This window comes from Pseudonaja textilis, chromosome Z (genome assembly GCF_049901715.1).
Source record: "Pseudonaja textilis isolate UNSWEBS1 chromosome Z, rPseTex1.2, whole genome shotgun sequence".
Lineage (NCBI taxonomy): Eukaryota > Metazoa > Chordata > Lepidosauria > Squamata > Elapidae > Pseudonaja > Pseudonaja textilis.
In genome coordinates this window covers 87988979-88010039 of record NC_142008.1, presented here as the reverse complement: position 1 = coordinate 88010039, position 21061 = coordinate 87988979, and the positions used below count along the sequence as shown (strand labels likewise).

At 35.3% G+C, this 21061-nt stretch overlaps 1 protein-coding gene across 2 annotated transcripts in view; it reads left to right on the top strand.

Annotated features, from left to right (window-relative positions):
* The window catches only part of MYO1D (myosin ID), a 134693-nt gene that overhangs the window by 9407 nt on the left and 104225 nt on the right, over positions 1-21061 (top strand). For both annotated transcript variants that reach the window (XM_026718251.2, XM_087916389.1), the window contains exons 2-6: positions 12234-12442; positions 13910-14003; positions 14949-15114; positions 16397-16450; positions 18237-18332. In XM_026718251.2, coding sequence (XP_026574036.1) covers positions 12234-12442; positions 13910-14003; positions 14949-15114; positions 16397-16450; positions 18237-18332 — 619 coding nt within the window. The remainder of the gene's footprint in view (positions 1-12233; positions 12443-13909; positions 14004-14948; positions 15115-16396; positions 16451-18236; positions 18333-21061) is intronic.

Below are 21061 nucleotides of genomic sequence, written 5' to 3'. Positions count from 1 at the left end.
TTAATGTCCATTAAATATGGACATTAAAAAGAGCAGCATGAAAAATGCTTAGAAAAGATACAACAACTGAAAATAAGTAGTTATTGGTAAACAATTCAGGTGAAATGAAGTCCACTGAGCCACAAGGAGCAGAGATAACTGAAGGACTGACGAGTCATCATATATTCCTTTTCAGTATATAAGTTGATTGTTCCAATATTGTGAGCCCCACTATGTAGTCCAAGGCAAGACATCAATTCCACAATAAGACTAAAACCACTTTTATTAATATTGGCTATAAGCAAGGACTCTTAAAAGTCTGACGGTGCTTTAAAAGCATTCCTGGAATTAGGGAGGTGTCTGTCTGAGTCACTTGCATATTGCTTGGTAATTGGCTTGGCCCTTCTCAGTAAGGTCGTCATGCTTATTCTATACAAACATTTTCTTTGCCACTTTATAGAACAAATAATATTAGGCCTTTTTTGAACTTATCACCTTGTAAATACTTGGTAAATCTTTGTTTTCTTTTTTTTAAAAACCCAGTCCATTTAGAGTGATAGCAAGATAAGAATTTGAAAGATAAGTTTGTATAAATTGAGGGATTAACTATAACTATTTTTATATAGTTTACACTTATATAACTATATGAAAAGTTAACTATATAACTTTTGAAAATATTGAGGCATTGTTGGTATACTCATTGCAGCTCAGTTGTTTGAGGATTTTTCTTAAGAGTTCATCCACTCTCTCTCTTGAAGATAATTCCCAGCTCTGATAGTAATGCTCACCTGGCAAAATGGAAGAGCACACACCATAGAAGTTTGTTTTCTTTTGCTTGATGATCAATGGTCAGTAGATTCTATTTTATGCCAAAACCTAACTTTGCCGCCCTGATATTTGGGAGTTTAAAAGACCTTCTAATGGCTCATCATAGGGGAATCAGCTTCAACAAGGTCAGCAGCATTTCTTTGGGGGAAGTTTTGATTTCTTTAAGAGCCAAAACCAAAATTTCCATGGAGAAGAAGACACCTTAACTCAATGAGAGCAGGTAGTCCTATAGTTAGCCAATTGGAGCCCAGGAAGTGATTGATCCTCCAGAGGTGATTTCCTCATGCAACCTATAATATTTGCATAGATTCCCCCCATTTCCTGTCAAATTATTTTGATCTGGCTAAAACCTGTCTGAGTGGTGGCCTGGCTCCAAGATGGAAGCCTTTTTGTTTGGACATAGCAATGGTAAATGGGTTATTATATTATAGTTGGGATATGGATAATGTATAGGTAAGCCATTAGATGAAACTAGAAACTAGTTAAATTTCCAAAAGTCACTGTAATTGGTAGGTGGAAGATTCCACCATATACTGTTATGGTTGGCTGCGTGCTTTCTTGAGAACTACAAAGATGACTTATTCCTTCCAAGCCTTTCTTTTTATGATTATGGATTTTCAGTGCCAACTGTGAAGGAAGAAATACTAACAATCTGCTGTAACTCTTCAGATGTACTGTTCTTAAACAAACAGTAAATGTTTGCTATTTCATGCCTTTGATATTTGATATGATCGTATTTGACAATTCTAGTTAACTTTCTTTTAATCTCTCAATCAAAGGACCAATGTATTGTCCAATTTCAATATAAGTTAATCAAACATGGGTCCATGGTTGTGTGTGTGTGTATTCTCAACTATGTTTCTGGATTTTTTCAGATAAATTCAGCAGCTAAGATCTAGTATGAATTGATGCAAAATAATCTTCCATTGGATAAAGACCTAGCTCTTAATTGAAATCTGTGCCATTTCTTATCAAAGATGTATTCAGTAGACCTCAGCAAACTTTGAAAAAGGTGCTTCAGAACATGCAGAAACATGTCCAGAGCATATTTTTGTTTTAAAAAAATTAAATAGCTATAGTGCTTCCTTTTCTAGCATCACATAATTTCTGTGAAAGCTGTTCTCAGTTGTCTCTCTGTTTGGTTATTTGTGCATACCATTGTAAATAATTAGGAGTAGTTTTATAGGCAGCGTATGTGTATGGAAGATGCAGCTCCTCTATCATTTGAAAAGAGGTGCTTTATACATACTCAGCTGTGTTTTGAAGGATTTTCACAGCCTTAAAACACACTATTTCTTTTGTTCTTGAAAATTACGGTATGTTAACAACTATTCAGATTAATATATATCTTGAAGTGTGGAAACCAATGTTGGAGTATTATAATACAATTGAATGACAACAACCCACAATGTATAAAAGGGAGGTGGAAAAGCAATGTTTGTTCTACAGGATTGTACACCTGCCTGAGGCATAAAAGTTTTCCTTAGTTAAAAGTGGAGCGGGCAGTTTCAATTCTGAGGGAGGATGACATGCCAGCTTTAAAAATGTTAGTTTTGCAACTACTCAGGTCTTTGGAATGTTTATGAATAAGTCAAAGTGGGTGGGATTAGGAATAGAAAAGAAACCTTTATCACACTTTGTCTCTATTTTGCAATAGGATCTATAGGGTATAAATTTAACAGTATTGTCCAATATGCTGGCCTATTTCTTTTTCTATATCTATTGTCCTATATCTTTAATAGAATTTACATTTCAAACCTTGTATGTAATTGGTAGGTTGTCATCTAATCAAAAACCTTAAATGCTTGTTTTCTAAAGTAACAACATAACAAACAACTACATACTTAAAATGTTTTTTGAATTTTAATTTTTACTATCTTAAATCTGTTAAAAGATAGGTCTGTTTCATTTTTTTTCGTTACGGGTAGACACAACTTATGGCCACACTTGAGCCAAAATATTATTAAATGAATGTAGCTTCCTCATTGACTTTGCTTGTAGAAGGTCGCAAAAACCGATCACATGACCTGGCACACTGCAACCGTCATAAATATGAACCAGTTGCCAAGTATCCAAATATTAATCACACGATCATGGGAATGCTACAATAGTCATAAGTGTGGAAAACAGTCATGGGTTGCTTTTTTCAGTGCCATTGTAACTTTGAATGGTCAGTAACTAATAGTTGTAAGTCAAAGACTATCTGTACTTTGAATAAACCTGTTCTTACGAATATTTATTTCCCCAATTAAAGCAATCTGTACATGTGTGCTGAACTTCCTATAGCAAGAGGAACTTCTTAGACAAGATTTTTCTTGAAAAATTTGATTCATTTTTTCCTGTTTTTTGCCTTTTTAAAGGCAGCACCCATTAATAATGGTAATATTGTTTACCAATTATCCATCTTAAAAATGTGGAATCTGATTTTCATGCCTCCCTCCTCTTTTGCTTTTCTTAATACTAACTATTTTATATCTTACACAGTCTGGTGTAACTGAGGAAGAAATTAATATTAATACAGGTTATAAACTTTGCTACAGACAGTTTTACTATGTGGAATCCAGGATATGATTTATTTTTATGTGACAAAGTGGGACAAAGATTAATAGCTGCCACTTAATTATGAAACTTGATTATTTGGGGGAAATTATGAATGTGTTCATATATTGGGGGGAAAGTCATGTTTAAACCTTTTTTGTTGCTTATTGTAGAGTGAACTGAGTTTACAGATAATGTTACAATAAATCATGGTTTATCTCAGGAATGAGTAGTTTTGGGGGGTTTAGCCTTGTGATTTTCTGGAAGTTAGCAGGAAGCTGTTTAGTAACATGGCAACATTACTAGAAAAAGCTGAAATATTTTTAACTCATGTTTTGAAGGGGTTGAAGAGGCACGAAGCCCTCAAAGAGTAGTGTGGACTGAGAAAATTGTGGTCATTCAAATTAATTATGGCAATTTGTCTATCACAGCCCTCCTGTTTCTATTCTTGCTCATAATTGCATTCCATATATGTTTGTGTGAAATTTGACCATTTTTGCTGCTGAATGATATTGACTGAGTGTCAGTGCAGTTTATGGTGGCAAATGGATTCCTGGAGAATCTATGTGAATTGTCTACTCTTGGTTTTCATCCACAGTGTTTAGGTTCAGATTCATGCAGTACTTAAAAACTTCTGTGTTTTTTTATTTATATTTTATCATTATTAGCTCTTTGGATGCTACCGTAATATAAGTGCAAATTAGCAGTCTGTCCGATTAATTCTGTGCAGCGTGTATTGTTACTTATACTGTTGATATGTGTTAAAGAATATATTGTCTTACCTGCTTTTGAATCATTTTTAGCTGTGATTTCACTATTCTAACGCAGGATATGAAAACAAATGTTACATTATTTACTACTACTTGTTGATAAGAAGTTGTAGCTTGTTAGGACTTGTCGGATAATGTGTCACCCTCACTTGTTTCCCTGTTGGAATTACATCATTTTTGTGCTGTCTTTTTTTGTTATTGTTGCTTTTCCCATGTGAGGCAACCAGAACTCAAGTCTTTGCTTGTATGGTCACATATAAGCAGAGAGCAGTTGATTCATATTGAATAATATCCAGCCTCTCTTGTCCAGAAGAATTATGGAAAAGAACTCCAGAAAAGCATTAGCTCCCCCAGTTAATAACTGAGTATATTTGTACATATTCCAATTACTGCTGAAAGGCATTTTAATGGAAGGAAGACACTACTATATGTTTGGAAACTTGCTGTTAAGGCCTTATTTTCACAAGTACACATAGTGCTTTGTATAATTGACTCCACTTGGATTTTTTTTTCTAGAATGAAATACCAAATATATATTTATATCACGTATTTCATTGCTAATGTTGCTGCTTTTATTATAGCCTTGTATGCATGATACGTTAAGGGACTTTTTAATGCATCATATAGCTATCTGAATTCATATATACTTTTGGATGAAAGGAAATGGGCCTAAAATTGATCAATTAAAAAAATGTGGACACATCTCTTTTGAAAAAAACATCTTTGTGTTCCCATTTTGTATATAAAATAATTGGCTAGCATTCCAAAAATAAATATATAATTGATTGAATAGTGTTGTTCATTTTAGCTAGATCTACCGGTTTTCCTTTGAAGTTCAAATGTTGAAATTCAGAAACAGTGCTCTACTGTATTTAGAAGTTCTCTGTATTCACAAAGCAACATAGAGCAAGATAAATGTAAAATATTTCTTTATAAGAAAACAGTGAAGCTTCTGATACCATAGTTGCTGACAGCTTGCAGCCCATTAACAGCAAGGGACTTTTAAGAAATTATGCTTTTTTATTGCTTTGCTTTGACAACTAGGAGGGGAAAATCTATATTTGAGGCAAGTTTCCATGTAACTTTGGAATCTCACTATCAGGAATTATAGCTGTAATAAGCACAGAAGGTAGCTAAAATTTTGGAATTTGACTATCAGGAATTATGACTAACAATCATGAAGGGTAACTAAAAGATTGAATAGGAAATGTGATATTATTCCAGAAATAAAGAAATAACTGTAAGAAATATGTGAGCTGTCTGTTGGAAAAATATTTTCTGTTAAGCAAAACATGTAGCAATATGTACTATTGCAGATTTTGTATTATTTTATAATAATATTCTATACTGTTCGTATAGTAATGAATTCTTTAGTAAACTGATGACTATTGATACCTGTAAAATATAAAATAAGTTATCTTTTTTCTTTTCTTTATTTTTTAATGTTTGGAGTTGTCTCCTTTCTCATTCTTATTTTTATTTTTTTAATATTAAAGATTGTTTTTGTCTTAAGTTAGCAAAAAGTTTATATTCAAGAAGATAAATGATCTGGAAAATACATAATGATTTAGTAATGCTAGCTTCTCTAGTAAATATCTGGTAAAAATCATTTTCTACTTTGCTCTGACTATACAGATAAGTCCAAATATTGCATTGTTCTGTCTATGTATTTCCTTGTCAACACTGGTAATCCTCAATTTATGACCACAATCCACCCCCAAATTTCTGTTGCTATTGTTAAATGAGTTTTGCCCCATTTTACAATCTGTCTTGCCAGAGTAGTTAAGTGAATTGGTGCATTTATTAGTGTTAAGTAAGTCTGGCTTCCCCATGAGTTGGCTTGTCAGAAGGTTGCAAGAGGGGATCACTTGGGACAAAGCAACAGACATAAATATGAACCAGTTGCCAACATCTGAATTTTGATCACGTGACCATGGGGATACTGAATAGTCATGAATCACTTTTTTCAATGATGTTATAACTTGGAATTGTCACTGAACGAATGGTTGTAAGTCAAAGATTACCTGCTTATTGAAATTTATCCACTCAGATTAAAATTGCTACCTATTAAAAAGCTTTTTTTAATCTCAACAACTATGCTTCATGGTATATAGTACTCCAATTAAGAGACCAGATTGCTTTCGCTGGAAAGCTGTTGTGCAGCACATGGAATTTAGCCAAGGAAGCATAGTCCAAGATAGCATCCATAGGGAACTAAACACAGGGAATTAAAGTACCTCTGCTCTTTGAACGACATTGATAAGCTTGTTGTGTACTCTTCGTAATTTCTTTATTGTTCCTGATAATAAATGATTTTATTTCTCTTTTCTTTACTTCATATTAGATAAATAATACTATTAACAGCACTGAAAAAGCGGTACAAGTAATCCTTGATTTACAACAGTTCATTTAGTGACCGTTCAAAGTTACAACAGCACTGGAAAAAGTGATTTATGACTTTTTCACACCTATGACGCACTGTCTCATAGTTGCAGTGTCGCTGGCTCATGGGATCCTCTTCTGAGACTTTCTAGCAAGCAAAGTCAATGGGGAAGCCATATTTACTCAACAGCCATGTTCCTAACTTAACAACTGAATAAAAATGGTTTCATAAAATGGGGCCAAATTCATTTAACAACTATCTCATTTAGCAAAGAAATTTGGGGCTGAATTGTGGTCATAAGTGGAGGACTATCTGCCAATGTGATCATGCTAACAGTTTTCAAAGGAGGTAGAAAATTGGATTCTGGAAAAGAGAATAAGAGATATTTTCTCAGAGAAGTAACAGTAAAGACAATACTATGCAAGCTAGCTTAGAAATAAGTCCCACGGAGTGCATAGGATTTAAAAATAAATATAAAATCTCTTTCAAGTTGAGCTTGATTCCTGGCGATTTGGCTATTATAGAACAATGTCTTGGTATGTCTTGGCATACACATTCCAGAATGTTTTTTTTTTCCTATCTAGCCTACAGTCTTGGTATTTCTGGATATTCTCCCATTTAAATTCTATTTAGGTGTGACTCTCTTTAGCTTTTTTTTTTTAAAAAATCATCCACCTGCTGCCAAATGCTGCCACCTGGAATTTATTGGATAGTAAAGACACTCAAGTTAGCCATGACACTTGATTGCTGCTTCCATGTCAATTTCTTGCAATATTGGAGAAATAGTTTGCCACAACCTTCTTCTGGGAATTATTTTTCTCCCCTTTTCTTTGAGTTTCCAGTGTAGCTCACCGTTCTGAAAATCTAGGAACTAGAGATCAGGAAACATTCAAATGCTATCACTCACATTAAGTATACATAGATTTCAAGTCAAAGACAAAATTTAGGTCCAGTTTGTAGAAATGAATTTCACTATTTTATTTGGAACCTCTTAAATTAATCAGTTTTGCTTCTGCAGGACTTAAATGCACTCCTATAACAAATTAGGGTTTATGAAATAGCTGATATTTCTTAACTGATATCCAATAAATATGAATTATATTCAGAGCTTTAAAAATGTCAATATTTCTAGAATACATCAGATATCTAAATGATTTGGAGTCTTGAATTCACCACTCCTGAGATAACAAAGAACTGAAGGAGAAAAGCTAAATTAATGTATGGTTTCCAACATCAGTAGAAAAAATACTATCAGATCCTTCTAACAAATGTTATTAAAAGAAAAATGCTTTTTTGAGCTGTGTCTCACTTCAGCAAATGTATGGAGTGGCTAAAATGAAGTAGAATTTAAATTGGGATGAGGTGGAGAGCTTTCCCTTTAGGGATTGGGTAGCAAGCCCATACTTAAATATAGACAACCCAGCCTGAAGCAGATTTTTAAAAGAAAGAAGAACCAACCACACAACAATGCCAACATGGGAACCAGATCCTGCCACAAACCCAGATGCTCATTTTCTCCTCAGATCTCCTCAAATAGCATCACAGGCTCAACAAGAATCAATGGATACAATTTTAACACCAAGATTCAAAACAAATTTGAGATAATATTAGAATTTTCAACATTCATGGATGTTCTGTTGAAGATCATTTTGAAAAAATGAAGTTTTAACTGCACAATTCAGTAATAATAAATGACTTTAGAATCCTTACAAGCTTTTATCCTCAGCCTAGGTTATCTGGCTGAATAGTATAATCTATTAGTAAAATGAATTCCAAGCACGTATATCTAGATACGTAATTCAGCCTTCTTGTACCAAACATATGTACCTTTTGCTAAATTCAGAAATTTGGTTTGGCTGTTGCCTTGTTTTCCTTTTGTCTACATAACTTTATAAATACGAGGTGACTATTTAGAGAAAGTGAGTTAAAATTCAGGCAGAGAGATGGCAGTGGAAATAGCTTTTGTTGATTTATTGTGTTTTGTAGGAAGTCATTCATTCTATCCTCCATTGCCTTTCTTTTGCTTTGATCTTCTTTCCTAATATCTATGGATAAAACAGACATTCCAAGCTTATTTTCACTCTACAATATGGAAGAAGAATGGCTTAGGATGTCTTTTGATGCAAGTAGATAGAAAAGCATTCATGTGTTCCCCTGTTTATGACTTGACTTTTGCTTCTTTCTATCCAAGATTTTTGTTCCATAGTAAATTAAAATTGCGGTGTGTCTGAAAAGTATCTTTTTTAAAGCCTTGTCTTGTGAATTGAAATGCATACTCTAGTAACTAGCTACTTTGCAATAAACATCCATTCATTCATTATCAGTAACATGGAATGGAAATATTGAAAGTAAATAAAAATCAGATCCCTGCATGACTTTTAAATATTTAATTCTAATTTAAATTAAAGAAGAAATTATCTAGGTTTTTAAATAAAATTTCCACCATAAAATCCTTTTTCTTTTGTGATCATCCTTCCCATACCCATCAGTGCTGTCACCATATTTCTTTTTCTCTCCAATATTTCTATGCCACCATAGAATATACTACTTTAACAATTTAATGTGTGTGTGTGTGTGTGTGTGTGTGTGTGTGTACACACACTATGGTATAGGCCAGGAGGATAGTTAACAGTTGGGCCAGTAAAATTTGGGCCTGTTGGCAACCTTTGAATTAAATATGTTTCCTTTCCAAGCTTCCTTTATAGAAGAATAATTCGCCCTTTCACTGTCCTTGCTGTTTTGTCCCGTACAGGAAAGGAGGGACACCAAATGTGCACACAATGGCATTTCCTACTGACTGCCCTCAAAACTGAGTTGAAAAATGTATTAAAAATTCAGTAAAAGTGTATATCAGTAAAAGTGGTATGCTTCCATGGTAGAAAAATTCAGCAGAATTCCCAATTTTAAAGCAAAACGTAATACAGAACTTTTTGGGGGTGCATGCAAAATATTGCTTTTGGTAAGACTTTGGTAAAGTTTTTGACAGAAATGCTTTCAACACTGGACGTGTGATAAAATGATAATCATTTGCATTCTGTTAAAGCAGAAGGAGGTGCATTTGACAAAGGAAGAAAATTAAAAAATAAAATTGGAAAGGAAGGGAGAAGTGGATAGCTGATATACCTAAAAAGAAAGATAAATAATTTTGGAAGTTCTGGTTACACATTAATTTAATGCTAAATTAAACAAAATTGTAATTCTGGTAGTATTTTATTTAATTTAGCAACATACAAAAACACAGCTGAGATATTGTTCTGCCAGATTTAATATTCATCTCCAGAACAAATTTAAAAGAAATTATACCCAATTAACCAAATTTTTCACCATGGTGAAACAGGAATTCGTTGTTTTTTGCCTGTCCCTTTACTCATTTTTTTCAGTGCCATATTTAATGACAATGCATTTAAGTACGATCACCATCTTTCTTGTGAGGATCCAATAATTTTTAAACAAATCTGGTTGAAATTTTTTTTTTTAAAAAAAGCAATCCAGATGTTACATAAATATTATAAGTATATCGTCTTTGGAATTATTGAATCAGTTTATAACTGTTGTGGAGCTGAATAGTGAGTAAGTAACTATTTCAATCATATCTGCATACAGTGGAGATTTGAACCATTCATTTAGCAGCCATTCAAAGTTACAATGACCCTGGAAAAGTGACATACTTGCTCGTTGCAGCATCTCCGCAATCAAGTAATCAAAATTCAGGTGCTTGGCAATCAGCATGTACAAATAGTCCTCAATTTATACCAGTTCATTTAGTGACTGTTCAAAATTACAACGGCATGAAAAAAGCAACTTTTTACATTTATGACCATTGCAGCAGCTCCATCGTCATGTGATCAGAATTCAGAAGCTTGGCAACTGACTCATATTTATGACAGTTGCAGTGTCTCTGGCTCATGGGAATCCTCCTTTGTGAATTTCTAGCAAGCAAAGTCAATGGGGAAACCAGATTCACTCAACAGCCATGTTCCTAACTTAACAGCTACACTGTGGCTAAAAAGCTCATAAAATGGGGCAAAATTCACTTAACAAATGTCTCACTTAGCAACAGAAATTTGGGGTTCAATTGTGGCCATAAGTCGAGAACTACCTGAACTTATGATGGTTTCAGCTTCCTGGGGTCATATGACTGCCTTTGTGACCTTCTTAGCTGGCTTCTGACAAGCAAAGACAATGGGAGAAGTTTAATTCTTTAATAACTGCGTGATTCAGTTAACAATTGCAGTAATACACCCAACAACCGTTGCAAAAAAGGTGGTAAATTCGGGCATGACTCACTTAATAACCACCTTTCCTAGCAGAAGAAATTCTGGTCCTTATTGTAGTCATAAGTAGAAGACCACTTATAACAATTGAGCCTAAAATTTCCATTGCTAAGCAAGACACTTGTTAAATGAGTTGCATCTCATTTTCTGACCTTTTTGTCACAGTTGCTAAGCAAATCACTACAGGCGTTTAGTAAATCACCCAATCGTTAAATGAATCTGGCTTCCTCCATTGACTTTTTTTGTTGGAAGTGGCTGGGAAGCTTACAAATAGTGATCACATGATCCCAGAATAATGGAACTGTCACAAAGATATGCCAGCTTCCAAGTGCCCAAATTTTGATCATTGACCATTGTGATAATGCAATGGTAAAAATTAGTCATGAGTCACCATTTTTCAGTGCTGTGGTAACTTTGAATGGTCACTAAACAAACGATTGAAAGCTGGGGCTTTACTGGTTGTACTGGGTTTTGTGTTTCTTTGTCCAATGGAGCTACCAAACAATATTTGTCATATCTTGCCTTGTGATTGATGAAGAACAATGTGTGTAATGTTTGAGAACAAACAGGACTGAGCTTCCATCAGCCATCAAATCCCATAGAGTTGAAACAGGCTGATGAAGTCTAGAGGTAAAGAAACATTAACAGGTTGTTGTGATGCAAAAACAAAGTTGCTTTAAATAAAACAGGAGAAAATATTGCTCCTAACTCAAAATATGTTCTTTTTTATCATGAACCAAATTTAAAAAGAATCACTTTGGTCTAATAGTTAAGGAACCAAGAAAGCGGGAGATCGTGAGTTCAAGTCCCACCTTAGTCATAAAAACCATTTGGGCGCCTTTTGCTAGTCATCCTCTCTCAGCACAATCCACCTCAGAGGGTTGTTGTCATGGAGGGGTAAGATTTGTTGGATATGTTTGGGTCAAACCAATAAAGCTTGGATACAAATAAATAATCTGGAATACTATTCTGTAGTGACTTGGACTCATAGTATACTGGTGGAAAAACTAAATTCCCAGTAGAAAACTAAAGGTTTGATAATGGCATTTTGTAATGTTAAATATCAAAATCTTGGGTTTTTTTCTGAGATTTTTAGAGTTTGAATTGTGATGCATTATATATTTAAGCATTACTATTAATAGAGATGCAACTTTAAGGATGTATCTGTGCACACGTTCATGAATAGCCTGAATTTTTAGATGCCTAATCCTGCTTCTACATAAATAACTTAAAAGGCATACACAATGTACATAATTCTGCCTGAACTTAACATAAAAAATTACTGATGTAATTCTTCAACTACTGCTTACTTACAGTCAGTAAATTCTTTGATCATGAGGAAAAAATATGATGAAATGAGCTTCTCATTAAAGTACGAAGCTCATGTTAGTTATATGATATTAGTTGTCTGCTTTTTAACCATTTTAAATTTTTCTGTCACCTTTGTCTTGCACCATTTAGGTTTGAAAAAGGACGGATCTACACATTTATTGGGGAAGTAGTTGTTTCTGTAAATCCTTACAAGAATTTGAATATCTATGGCCGTGATACAGTTGAGCAGTATAAAGGGCGTGAGTTGTATGAGAGGCCACCTCATCTCTTTGCCATCGCAGATGCAGCATATAAAGCCATGAAGAGGCGATCAAAGGACACATGCATTGTAATATCAGGTGGGTCAGAGGTACCTGCTACCTCCCGTCATGGTGATGTTTTAAACAAAGCTGGAAGATTAAAGCTAGGTTCTTATATTGTATTATATTACAAACTGTCTATGTGGTGATTTTGTGTAAAATGTGAGTCCAGCCTGGCTATAATTGAATAAGTTCTATGATTGAGTGAGAGAGTGATTGGTATTCATTCATTCATTCATTCATTCATTCATTCATCCATCCATTCATTCATGTTAATGGATGCCCATCTAGTAGATGTAATCCTGGGCAGCTAACAACACATTAAAACAATAAATATTTATTACTGAAATAAAAAGACAAGGGTGGTCACAGAAGATGAGCTCAATAAGACAATACAAAAAGTGGGACTTACCTACCTCCTTTTTCCTGGAGCACATCAAGTGCTTAATGGAAGGCCAGCAGAGGTAAGGCCAATCTGATCTTGAGGAGGATGGTGTTCCAAGAGACAGCTACTGCAGCAAAACAAACAAACAAACAAACAGGTTTTCAAGGTCCCGTAAGATGACATTCTTTAATTGAAGAATGGAGCATGGCCCTCCTGTCAGACCTTGTGGGGTGAATAAAAACAACCAGTGATAAATGATCCCACAAAAAATGCAGACCTGTGATATGGAAGGCTTTAAGGGTGTAATAACTAGTACCTTGAATTCTACCTGGAAACACACTGGGAGTCAGTACAGCTCCCTTAGCAGAAATGTAACATGGATGTACAGTATTGAAGTGTACCCAGAACTTCCAGTGTTTCCAAATTCTGGATCAGCTGCTGCTTCCAGATGTTCCTTAACAGCCACTCCATATAATTGTATTGCACTAAATACACTTGAGAGGTGACTAAGGCCTGTGCGTTGAATAGTGTCTCTTGATCCAGGAAGGGGTGCAACTGAGATCAAAAAACAAAGTTGTGGAGAAGCCTTCTTCATTATAGCTGCCACCTGCTCTTCAAGAAGAAGTTGTGAGCCCAGGAGGATCCCAAATTGCATGTTGGATCCATTTGGATCCAAAGATGGAAAAACCTTAGATCCAGTCAACCCTAAAATCTACAGCCATTCAGCTTACCAAGGTTAAGCTGAGATCTGTTCTTCCCCATCCAGAGGCTTACAACCTCTAGACACTGAGAAATATTATATATCAAATATGATTTGTTGGTTTTTGTAAATATGACCTGTAAAATATTTGCCAGATGCTATCCTGTTCTACTTTATTTATTTTAAAAATCGAGCACTTCTTTGTCCAATACTATCTACTTTTTTGGCCAACTTTTATAAAGAGTTCAAAGTTTTGCCTAGTTTTTCTCTTGAACTAGAAATTGAGCATGAAGACATAGAGCTTAATATTAATTTCTTGAGTGATAAAGAAGTTCAAGAAGCTCAAAGCACGCTTGTTCTCTTTAGCTAGCGAATTAGATGACATTGTGTTTTGATTCCTGTCCTTCATTTGTGTCCTCAGGGGAAAGCGGAGCAGGTAAAACAGAAGCCAGTAAATACATTATGCAGTACATAGCTGCCATTACCAATCAGAGTCAGAGAGCCGAAGTTGAAAGGTAAGGCATTTGCTTTGGAGGAAAAAATGCCTGAATAAATTGAACGCAAAATATAATTGCTCCTTAGGAAAAAAGTACAATTGAAGGTGCCACAATAGGATGCAAACTTTTAGTTTCTCAAGAGCTCTGGTAAAAAAAAAAAAAAGACAAAAAGAAGAAGAACACAGAATAGATTGTATCAAATGTTCAAGGTACATTATGGGTCTCTAACATCGAATAGTGGCCTAAACCCTTTAACAGCAACTTTCTGTTGTATAAGAGGTGACTAAGACAATGCCAACATCCCAAAAAGTAATTCCCCTTGTCTGGCTTATTATTTTCTGAAAATTTTAATTTAAAGGTTTAAAGTAGATTTAATTTCAGGCCATCTGGATACAACTGCTTTCACTTTCTTCTTGCTGTTTCTGCTGTTAGTTAGGACCCTAATCTCAACAATATAATCTATATATTTTGACAGGATAATCTATTCTCTGAAACCTCTAAGGCCTTGAACATAATTTGGAATTTATAGTTGGCTTCACACAGAGAGAAGGAGTTTTTAATACCTACAATGATGGGAGTGACTTGACCACTGTATTTCTGCTTTCCTAAACATAGAATGAAGCTTGCTATAGATGTAAATTGAGAATTAAGGATCTATTATTTTGCTTGGGATGGCTTTCTGCTGACCACATTTTGAAAGACGGCCCCCTTTAGCCTATAGTACAATGGTCTTCAAACTTTACAGCCTTAAGACTTGTGGACTTCAACTCCCAGAATTCCTCCTCCAGTCATGTTAGCCCAGAAATTCTGGGAGTTGAAGTCCACAAGTCTTAAACTTGCCAAGTTTGAAGACCCTTGCTATAGTAGAACAAACATGGCCATTAGGTTTCTTACCTATAAAAAGCATTATGTCTGACATAGGTTCCTTTACTATTAGTTTTTGGGCATGTGTGTTCTTTAAAGGGTGAAGAACATGCTGCTGAAATCCAACTGTGTTCTGGAAGCTTTTGGCAATGCGAAAACTAACCGTAATGACAACTCCAGCCGCTTTGGAAAATATATGGATATCAATTTTGATTTCAAAGGAGACCCCATAGGTGGACATATCAATAATTACTTGCTGGAAAAGGTAACTAGGGTTTTCATGCTCCTCCACAGATATCTTTCAGAAATTAGTAAAATTTACTATATTATAAGCATCTGGATTCATAACAGAAAACTGAAGTGAATTCTTGGGATAATGTTAAGTATATGAGAAAGTTGGCTTTAACTTGCAAAACTTTCAGTAAATATATTTGTAACAGAGACCATAGTTTTAAATAGATGATCATGTGGTTGTAAGGAAATTTACTATTACATGTTTTGTGGCCTGATGGAAACCTCATTTAAAAATGGAAGAGATGATAGGGCAGTTTTTAAGAGCTGTCTAGCTTTCAGTTTTGTGACTATATGCAGAATTATTTTTTTAAAGCAACATCATTTGTTTTTCTTAAACATTTATACAGAACATATACTGTATGTTTATCTCCCCTTTCCCCCTCCCCTCACTCTGCTTTGCTACTCTGTCAGAATGATAATCTTGGAATAGGCACTAAAGCTTTGATGATTTAGAAGTTACTTTACAGTATTCCCCTCACCTCCCAAATTTGAACCATGCAACTTACAACCCCTCCTTGAAATTACAATTGCATCATAACCCCCCCTCCCCACTTATGTGACCACATCTCCAGTATTTGACACTTGACTTGCATTTTGTTATTTATTTTTTTTACATTTTCCTGCAATAAATCTCTATCGGTTGAATGGGCTCATATTTACAACCAAATGTTTCACTTAACAGATTAAGATTAATGAAACCTTAACCAGTAGCATTATTGAAGTCCTGCTATTACTTATTGATCTGATTGATCCCAGAAGATATTCTACCCCTCGGTCATACTGAATAAAGTGTCTGTCCCTCTGGATTATGGCAGCAGCCTCATAAGGCCTTCCATAGGCTAGTTGCCCTTTGGAGGGATAAGACTTCCAGACTTCCACTGAAATTGGTTCATTGCAAATGGCTGCTATGTCACTATTGAACTGAAAGACCCTCATTATTTGTTTAATTTATGTAAAGGACTTATATGGCTTCCCATCTCTCACATGATTCTGGATGGCTAATAGCCATAGCACTTCAACAGATAAATAAATATAACAATAACAACAACATTCATATTTTGTTACATTGCAATAACACAAATTGTGTAACTAGTTCCCATCCCCCTTCTGCCTCCCAATAATTTATTTAAATAGGGCAAGATTAGGTTTAAAAACAACCTGTTTTCAATATTTAACTTAATGTAAACTGTTTGCTTAGGATAGTACAGGTTAAAAAATAAATTAGGTATTATTTGTTGTTCTTGTTCTTCTAGTCCCGGGTAATTGTACAGCAGCTAGGAGAAAGAAACTTTCACTCCTTCTACCAGGTGAGTTGCAACTATGAAATTAGGCACATTATGGGTAATCACTTCTGAGTTCAGAGGAATGCACTCTACTCTTATTAGAAGAACAATGTTCTTCATTGTTTTATGCTATCAGTTTGCTTCATCCTTCTTTCTTCCCTAGTTCATTCCCAGTGCAAAGGACAAGTCCTTGTGTAGCCATTTTGCTGTAGAAGATAATTTATTCCATTCTGAGGCTCAAAGACTGGCTCTTTAGATTTCCTTTATCCAAATGTAATGTTGGTTGATGTTTTTATTTTCCTTGGAAGAGAAGATCATACTGGTTCTAGCCTGCAGATGGAAATAATTTCCATATACTTCATGGTTTTGCCTTCTGTGCCTGCTAGCAATTATAGTAACTGGATGCCTGTCTTGGATACCTCTGAAACAGCTAATAGTGCCTTAGGGTAGCCTTTTACAGAGGACAATGTCTGTTTCTTTTGGAAAGTAGGATTCTGTATACTGTACTTTTATGCCAGGCTACTATGTTGGTAAAGCATCACTGTTTATTGTTTTACTAGAGAAGTGTGAAGATTGTGCCACTGATTTTATTTATTTGAGAAATGTATATGATCACTTACATTATTTAAAACAACCTAGATGGCTAGTAAACCCACAAATAATAAAAACACAAAATTAAGATTCCATGCCATTCTGCATCTCCTCCTCCTCCTCCTCCTCCTCCTCCTCCTCCTCCTCCTCCTCCCTTCTTCTTCTTCTTCTTCTTCTTCTTTCTTCTTCTTCTTCTTCTTCTTCTTCTTCTTCTTCTTCTTCTTCTTCTTCTTCTTCTTCTTCTTCTTCTTCTTCCTCCTCCTCCTCCTCCTCCTCCTCCTCCTCCTCCTCCTCCTCCTTCCCCTTCCCCTTCCTCTTCTTCCTCTTCATCATCATCATCATCATCATCAAGCTGGGCTCCCTTCCCATTATGCTTCAGTGAAAGAAGAGCCAGGTTTTAATGTCCTTTCAGGGTAGACCCTCCCCCAATATATTGGTTTAGATGAAGCAATGAACCTAAATACATATTTAAAGATTTTGGGATGCTAGCCATTCTGACCCCAGGAGAAACTTTCCTAATCCCGAAAAAAACACAAGTTCTTGAATATGTAATAGTTTAAGATAACTCCATTAAAAGTTGCATCTTTTATAACAGGATTAAAGAAGAGGGAAGGAGAGTCTTTAAATGAAGGATGCCCCTTAGCTGAGATTCCAGAAGGAAGGTCCTAAAGACAGATCAAGTATCAATAGCATTGCTGAGTGGTAATGAGTAGCACATAGTTGGGGTTGAATGCCACTCAAAGCATATACTTTTTCCTCCCCAAAATAGCCTTATGTAAGAGAGAATCTAACTTATCTGGAATGACTAGTAAAGGAGTAGCTGTTGCAATGCTTGAAGCCCTCTTCACTGTTGAATATTATATTTGTTCAATGTCCTTTATACTGCATGCTTGAGACATGGACTATCCTATCAAGAAAGAGTCTTTTAGGCGGTAATATTATTAATAATACATAGCACCAAAAAGACAATTGATGTAAGAGGTCTTTGGTGCTCTGTGGGCTTGGTAGTTTCCTTGCAGACATTTCAATACCCAAACTAGGTAACATCATCACTGCTAGTGACTAGGATTGATGATGTAACTTAGTTTGGATAATGAAACATCTGCAAGGAAAAAAAATCAAGTTAGTGAGTACTAAGGAGCCTAATTTCAACCCTGAGCTACCAGTACTCTCCATTGTCAACACAATTGGTTTAAGTAATTGATTTTTATCTTTTTAGCTTCTTCAAGGAGGCTCTGAGCAGCTTCTGCGATCTTTATATCTACATAAAGATTTATCTGCATACAGCTATATTAGTACTGGAGTACAACCAAAGGTGAGGAAGAATCATTTTTCCCTTTGAAACTATTGCATGGTAAACTATTTCTTATCAGTCCGTACATTTGGAGATCTTGTATTTGTTTTCTAATATGAGTTTAACCTATTTAATCAATACTTACAAATAATTTTGATTGGCAAGTTTAAAAACTGCTTAAAAATGAATGTTGCAGTATATTTCCAATATTAATTGGTCAACTTCCAAAGCAACTCTTTTATTAAGGTCCCAGATCAGGATTCAAAGGGTGAAACATACTAATTTTAAGAATATAAAATACACAAATTACATCTTTAGCAAACTTTTTAGGGTATTCTATGGAATCTTTTACAGTATCTGATTTATTTTAGATGAAGAAACTAAAAATATATAACTTCATCCAATAATTCCAAGGCCACATTTTAACAGCAAAATTTATGGCTAATTTAATAGCAAAATGACTGAAAGGTTTTATTGTGTAATTTATTTTTATTATTACAAAAACTCTGATTCCTGTAATCTTTAAAATGGTAGGACAGGTTTTGAATCAGGATACCTCAGATGAGCTAATATATATACAACGTGTCCAAATTTATGACTCTTGACTTCAGTGTAATTGAAATTTGACAAATTTTAAAACATTTTATACCATAGAACAGTTTGTATCCTAATGCAAAATGTCATAAAACCTTTCCTGCAGTAATGTTTGACAGTGCTACACAATTCAACATGGGCTAATTTCAAGACACATAAAACTCTAGCAGGGGGGCTATGTGAGGATGCTTTTTGTAGATTTTAGTTCTGCATTTGACACAATTCCTCCACATAGGCTAGTGTCTAAACTTCTGGACCTTGGACTTTCTTATTCAATCTGCCTTTGGATTATGGATTTCCTGGGGTTGGATTAGGTAATCATGCCTCTTCAGCCCTTATTCTTAACACTGGTACATCACAGGGTTGTGTGTTGAGTCCCTTACTCTATACTCTTCATGTGCATGACTGCATTCCCACTCACGCTAGTAATACTATTACTAAATTTGCAGATGATACAACAGTGGTGAGACTCATCTCCAGAGGGGATGAGTCTGCCTACCGAGATGAGGTGGACCGGTTGCTTTCATGGTGTGGAGACAATAACTTGGTCCTCCACACCAATGAGACCAAGGAACTTATAGTGGACTATAGAAGGAACAGATCACACACACAGCCCTTGCTTATCAATGGAGACTGAGTGGAGCAAGTGGCCAGTTTTAAGTTTCTGGGTGTTATCATAAAAGAGGGCCTGACCTGGGATGCTCACATTGCAGCACTGGACAAAAGGGCCCAGCAGAGATTATACTACCTGAGACTTCTCAGAAAACAACGACTGAATGAGAAACTGCTGGTGATCTTCTGCCGCTGCACCATAGAGAGTATTTTAACTTACTGCACCTCTGTATGGTTTGCCAATTGCGCAGTGGCAGATAGGAAAGCACTCCAGAGGGTTAATGTCATTGCCCAGAAGATCATTGGTTACCCTCTCCCTCTTTGGAATAACTTTATAGCTCCCGCTGCCTTAAGAAAGTTCAAAACATTCTCAAAGATCCATCTCATCCTGGGAACCCCTTTTTTTAACTATTACCATCTGGCAGACGGTACAGAATAATAAAAACAAGGACAAATAGGCTGAAAAACAGCTTCTATCCCAGGGCAGTAGCTCTTTTAAATTCTGATGTATAGTGCAGTGTTGATGCTATGTTGGGGGGGTTCGGTTCAATTTGTGGAGTGTGAAGGATGTGTGTTTGTGTTTATTTTCATGGTCATGATATAAACTGAAGATGGTGTTTGATTTTGTTGTATGAGGTCCAAACCAAACCAAACCAAACCAAACCAAACCAAACCGTACCGTACCGTACCGTACCGTACCGTACCGTACCGTACCATCTTTTCCAATTAAGACTCTGTCACTGTTGCAGTCATTGAGGAATCTGGTGGGGAAATAGCTCTGAAAAGATGAGCCAAAAGAGCATGTATTACCTAATTATGACTATGAATGTGGATTTGAATTAGACAGGTAACAGTGCTCTGGATATTACAGGTATTTCTTCATTTAACAGTTCATTCAGTAACTGTTCAAAGTTACAACTTCACTGAAAAAAGTGACTAATGACCATTTTTCACACTTATGACTACTGCAGGATCCCCATGGTCATGTGATCAAAATTCAGACATTTGACAATTGGCTCAAATTTATGACAGTTGCTGTCCTAGGGCTATGGGATCATCTTTTGCAACCTTCTGATAAACAAAATCGGTGGGGAAGCCAGATTCACTTAACAACTATGTAACTAACTTAACAACTGAAGTGATTCACTTAACAACTATGGCAAGAAAAGTCGTAAAATGGGACAAAAGTCACTTAAATGTCTCACTTAACAATAGAAATTTTGGACTCAATTCTGGTCGTAAGTCAAGAACTACCTGTATTGCATCTCACATTACCTTACTTGTATTATACTGTATATAGTTACCTATTTTTATTTGGAATTCTGTGCTATGTTCTTTTTTGCTCCTTGAGAACAATAATAAAATAAGTTTCCAAATTTGGCCAAATTGGTTTAAAATTCTCCTTGCTATTTTTTTTTTTTAATTAGGGAAAAAATCCAAACTTTTGGCTGAAAACTTTTGAAAAGTTTACCTTATTACGGGATAGCTACCAACTTTACTTTTGCCAACTATTTATCTTCAATTCCTAATTAACATTATTGTGT